The following is a 5,618-nucleotide window of genomic DNA, read 5'->3' as shown; positions in this document are numbered from 1 at the left end:
AGGGTCATAAAATTGTACAGTTGATGAATTAAATCTTCTAACTATTAATAATGCATTATAGACATCTTTTTGTTCCTATAGTCAAACGAACTTTACGTAATTTTTTTAGAGAAAATGATAAAAGTTAGAATTTTAATATAGTATTAATTGAGTTGTATACTTATATATATATATATATAAATTTATTGTGAATTCTTAGAATTTGTTGAACATAAGTCTCTTAAAAACAAATTAAGAATAATTTTGAGAGGTAAACCAATTATAATTATTTGCGTTTTCTTTTGTTGTTGAGGGAGATAAACTAGAAGTAAGTTAAATGATTCAGAATTATTACTGTAAATTACCTAGTTAATTAAATGACAAAATCCCACATAGGATAGAAATAATAAAGATGAATGGTTAATATATGGTTGTGAGTGTTTGTAACATTAACGTATTTATTTGGTAGTTCCCGAACATTATCGGTTAATCACTTAATCGACCAATAATGCGAGCGTCCCTTATCAGCAAAATAAAATCAAAATGAAACGACTACTTTGCTTGGAACGATAAAATCAAAAGAAAATGACTACTCAAAATGAAAATGAATACAGCTACAAAAAAAAAAAATGAAAATGAATACGGAAAATGACTACGGTACCCTTGCCAAGGTCATTTGACTACTTTGCTTGGAACGAGTTGAATAATGGCTCACGGGGACATCACAACTTACAAATTCGAAATAATGACTACGCTACCCTGGAGATAATGACTACGGTACCCTTGCCAAGGTCATTTGTCGATCACCCTTGCCAAGGTCATTTGTCGCCGCATTTTTGATGCTGACCCTTGCCAAGGTCATTTGATGCTGCTTTTTGGATTTTTGATGCTGCTTTTTGGATGCTTCATGCAACATTCCTACGGGGAAACAAATTGGAATTACATTCACACCCTAACTATTATAAAAGAATGGTTCAAAGGTCTGGTCTAATAACCAAAACCCAACGTCCGAACCAAAATGCAGCCTATGCAGCGTTCTCTACTGGGTGAGAATGAATATATCTTTTTAACAATTTTTACTTTTGTTGGTTTCAGCATTTCATACAATTAATTTTCTCTTGGTTACTACAGCGAACGAGCTTAATCCAGAGGTTATACTTGCTGCTCAAATAGTTCTTGGACTGTTCGTTCTCATAATCACACTCCTTCTCGCTTTTCCCAGGTTTTTAATTTTAACTAACAACACTGTTATGTTGATACCTACTATGTGTGTTTTAATTTTACATAACTTGGAGCTTCCAATATAAATAAGTTGAAAGTTGAAACAAAGTGTGCTTTGCTTCATGCTCTGTTTTTATTGGTTTGTTTGAATTGCGTAGCTCGAATTGTCCGTCCGTGGTATGAGGTTTGCATTTTCTTTTTTCATTTTGCAGAATCTATATTGTTTAGATCTATTGTGGTTTGTAATGTTCTTTGAATAAAGTGATTTTAGTTCAATACTTGTTGAGGGCTTAGGAAAATTTGAACCATTTTTTTTTGCGATTGTGTTCGTGCAAGTCATGCCTTGTTTTTCCTTTTTCTCCAAACTTGGTGAGGTTTATGAATAATAGTGTGGATCCAGGCCTTTCTCTTTCTGCTGGCCAGTTTGGGAAGTTTGAATTTTCCTGTGGTTGTGAAATTTGAACTGGTTTTCTGATTGTTTTCGCGCAAGTCATGCTCTGTTTTTCTTTTTCCTCTTATACTAGTTAAAGTTTATGAATAATGGTGTGGATCTGGTTTTATCAAAAATAAAAAATAAAAAAATAGTGTGGATCTGGGCCTTTTTCTTTCTGCTGGCCGGTTTGGGAAAATGTTTTGGGCCTCCATAACCAAATCTTCCATTTTGGGCTCATAAACAAAAAAGATTTGGATTTGGATATATTTTTTAGAAGGCCAAGTCAATCTGGATAAGCCACTCTTTTTCATCCCCTCTTTTGGGAAATGGTTTTCAGTTGTTTTTCTAATTGTCAGTAAGAGATTATGATTGATGCATATTTAATTGCTCTTTTGTATGATTTGGAATTGAGTTTCCATATTTTGGTTTCCCTGACAAACCAAATAAGGGTTGTCTTTTTGAAATAAGTTTGTCTTGTCCATTTGAGTTATCTTTTCTTTGTCCTATTTTCTATGTGGTACAATAGATTACTTTTCAAAAACCAGATTTGGTTATAGCATAAGCTTCAAGTCCAAATACTCCAAACCATTTGGTTGACCCTAACACATGTAGATAATTGGTCCAAAAAATTAACATCTTTGGTGGATGAGAGTTGAAGACGTCTAGATTTAATGGGTTGACCAACATTTTAACCCAACTAGTAAATTTAATTTTGGGCCATTTAACTCAATTAAAAGTACAAATAATTTTTTCCCCCCAAAAAATAATCCAAACACTATTCCAATCAATTAATTGCCAATATGATCATAAAAATAAAAACCATAGTAAAGGAATATATATATTTTTTCAAAAAAAAGTATATATTTTGTTGTTGTGATTAATAACACATTAATTTGTAAATATTATATAATAAAATTCATTGTAACCTTAGCATCACTCGCACAATAAATCTGAGGACAACATTTTTCATGATTTATTTCACAACTCTTAATATGACTTATTGTATAACAAAAGTAGTATTGGAGTATAACAAAAGTGGTATTAGTAATAAAGTTTATTGAAAATAATATTATTCTAATCATAACCGGTTACGTCAACAATTACCAGTTGAAAAATATTATATCCTTAACATTACTCTTTTTATTACATGAACATTAGCAACATGTGTCAAGATGCTTAAATTAGAATAGCTTAAAGGGAGTGCTACTTACTCTAAATAGTAGTATTACTCTTTCTTCTTATAAATATGAGAGTTAATTAACAATTGTGTTACTCTTCCAACTTCCAACATCCATTTTTATTGGATACCTTACTATTGTGTACCATTGGAATGATTAGCATTATTATTATAATCTCTCTAGCAAGGCAGGAATTGTTCTCATAGATATAAAGCCTCAAATAAAAATATTTATTAGTGTATGACATTGTTACGGGTTATAAGAGGATAAAGGTGTGAGGTTCTTTCTAAAATTCAGCTTGTTCGGTATTGTATAAACTTCTTGTCATTCTCTATTTGATTGAATACATTCTTATTAATTAAAAAGTCCCGGGGGGTGGGGGGACATCCCATGACATTGGAAGATATATTTAAAAAAGAAAAAAAGAAAAAAAGAAAATAAAAAAAGAAAGAAAGAAAGAAAAGGGTAAAGGGAACAAGTTTATTTGGATCGTGAGTCTTGTGCCCATTGTTGTTGGGCTTAAAGTGAATTTGCCGCAAATTCACTCTCATTTTCTCTCAACTCAGCTGCCTCTCTCACCTCACCCTCACTCTCATCCGCCCCTTATGGTCTCACCCAGTCACCCTCACTCTCACTCTCATTCACTCACTGACCCACCCTCATCCTCACTCTCATCATGTGGTGGTTGCTGCTTGTCATGGAGGAGCACAGATCTCGTGGTGGTTGCTGTTTGTCACGGAGGAGCACGAGATTGTTTGATCAGAGAGAGATATGATGATCGAAGGAGCTCTTGGTCATGTTGAGGTCAGACGAAACCCAGAGGTGGGATTGATGGCTGAAACCTCCACCGTTGGAACTTTGGTGGTTTGAGTTCTTCCTTTTTTTTTGGGTTCACTTGACATTTTAAATACTCTGTACTGCGTACTAAATCATAATTTGCTTGTTATTGATCTTGTAGTTTAGTGGTAGCGTCTAATCTCTTCCATGACAAATATTGGATTCGAATACCCCTCATTTTTATTTTATAAAAACGTAAAAACAAAAAAAAAATTTATTTGCTTAAAAATCATAGCTGGTGTGTAATTATGTGTATATATACCTATATAAGTGTTAGAATAGATGCATCAAACTTCTTCTTAACCACTTACTACACTTGTGTAGAGCAATGGGGAAAAATGCACATGATATACTGATTTTTTTCCCTATCTAGGAAAATGCATACCAGTGTAAAAAATGGAATATTAGGGATGTAATAAAAGATTCTCATTCACATCAATATTATGAAAGTTTCATTATTCAATTTAATATATATTGATCAACTAAATCATCCGATTGCTGGGTATTTCGTAATTACATTTTGACGATTTGAGACCTCTTAGTCATAAAGACATAAAACATAGCAAAACGAATTTTACATGTTTTTCTTTAAAAAAAAATAAAAAATATTCTTTTAATGCAGAATTTAGTTAGTTACATAACGAATTTCACATAATATATGTTTATTTATTTTTTAACCTTTGTTTTTTGGTAGCTGTTTGTAAATAACTCTTTTTAGAACACATCAAGAATAATTTTGAAAAAACAGATTAGATCCTCTCAATGGCACATGAATTATGATGGGTGAGAGAGTTTCGACTTCTTCCTCTCCACAACCCATTATTGACGCTCTGTAAATTTTTTCTAACAATCTGTTTTTGTTTCAGATTTGAGTTGGTCCTAGAACTCATCTCTGAAGCAGTTGGGACCCTTGTCGGCATTGTTGTTCTACTCCTACAGATAATACACGATCTTCACCAAATAATCTCAATAACACATGAAGGGTGAGAAAGTATTTCAACTTCTTTCTCCCCATAACTCATTATTGACGCTCTGTCAATTTTACTGTTATTCTAACAATTCCATTTTGTTTCAGATTTCAGCAAGTTGTGCTGGTCCTAAAACTCATTGGTAAAGTAGTTGGGTCCCGTGTCAGCCTTGTTGTTCTACTCCTACGGTTGATACGTATATGCAGAAGGATTTGGTCCATTTTGACTGAAAGACAACCTGTTGTTGTTGCTAATGACCACCGGAACGAAGTCCCACTTGCTGATATTAACCATGGCTAGAATGATATCCCACCTACTGATGCTGAAGCTGATGCTACCAATGGGCAAATTCTTGAACTGGTTTGCGCTTATACTTGAGCTCGCTACATTTTCTGATTTTGAGCTGTTAGGCTTCTTGGGTTATATTGATCTTAATTAACCTGTGCCTTGCTACTTTGTGATTTGTCAGTTTGTGCATCAGCAGATAGATTTGGTTTTGATCTTGGTATTCTTAGTTGGGTGTGGGGGTTATTATCATTTTTGTGGAATATATGTTTTATTTTCCCCACCTGAGTTAAACTATTTGATTTTCTGGGTGCTTTATTTATTTACTATTACAAAATTTCATTCTTATATACTTTGTTTGATTCTAGGAGGAAAAATACGTCACTGGTTTTTAATCATTGCAAGTTTGGCTTTGATGTATTGAGAGAATTAAATTTGGGCCGGAAAGTTGGGGTTAGATATATACGTCCCTTTTTTTGGGGCAAATTGTAATTACAGGCTTATTGTGAATTTGACAACAGACTTTTCAAAAAGTAGTCCTTGAAGTAAAAATATCTTTCAACATTAAATTATTTTAACCCTGATACATAGGCTGTTTAAGGAACCATAGCTTTATATGCAACGATTGATTATTTATGGTAGGGAAATGGGTGATTGCTATTTGGTTCCTCAAGTTCTTTTGCCTGTGTCATTTGAAGACTATTGTTTTTGGATGTT

General features: G+C 33.1%; 1 protein-coding gene across 4 annotated transcripts; it reads left to right on the top strand.

Annotated features, from left to right (window-relative positions):
* The first annotated feature begins 1,182 nt into the window (after positions 1–1,182).
* On the top strand, positions 1,183–4,927 carry LOC126724750 (uncharacterized). 4 transcript variants are annotated; one of them, XR_007655112.1, is made up of 3 exons: positions 1,183–1,201; positions 4,515–4,631; positions 4,724–4,927. XR_007655112.1 is itself a non-coding variant. In XM_050429126.1 (3 exons), the coding sequence occupies exons 1-3, from the start codon at positions 3,608–3,610 to the stop codon at positions 4,914–4,916; spliced, it is 336 nt and encodes a 111-aa protein (XP_050285083.1). In that variant the 5' UTR covers positions 3,373–3,607; the 3' UTR covers positions 4,917–4,927. The 4 variants fall into 4 exon arrangements, 1 of the variants encoding a protein (XP_050285083.1); XR_007655111.1 differs by lacking the exon at positions 1,183–1,201 and adding an exon at positions 3,372–3,672; XM_050429126.1 differs by lacking the exon at positions 1,183–1,201 and adding an exon at positions 3,373–3,633.
* Positions 4,928–5,618: the final 691 nt, after the last annotated feature.

Source organism: Quercus robur, chromosome 5 (assembly GCF_932294415.1).
Source record: "Quercus robur chromosome 5, dhQueRobu3.1, whole genome shotgun sequence".
In the NCBI taxonomy this organism is placed as follows: domain Eukaryota; kingdom Viridiplantae; phylum Streptophyta; class Magnoliopsida; order Fagales; family Fagaceae; genus Quercus; species Quercus robur.
Note: the sequence above shows the minus strand (reverse complement) of the source record. Positions and strands in the feature narration are given on the sequence as shown.

What these genes read in the sequence shown, in the direction of transcription:
- LOC126724750 (XM_050429126.1), top strand. Translation starts at nt 3,608, where the DNA reads ATGTTGAGGTCAGACGAAACCCAGAG. An exon ending in AGGTCAGACGAAACCCAGAG is followed by an intron (nt 3,634 to 4,514) that starts GTGGGATTGATG and finishes TTTTTGTTTCAG; the next exon opens with ATTTGAGTTGGTCCTAGAAC. An exon ending in ATCTCAATAACACATGAAGG is followed by an intron (nt 4,632 to 4,723) that starts GTGAGAAAGTAT and finishes ATTTTGTTTCAG; the next exon opens with ATTTCAGCAAGTTGTGCTGG.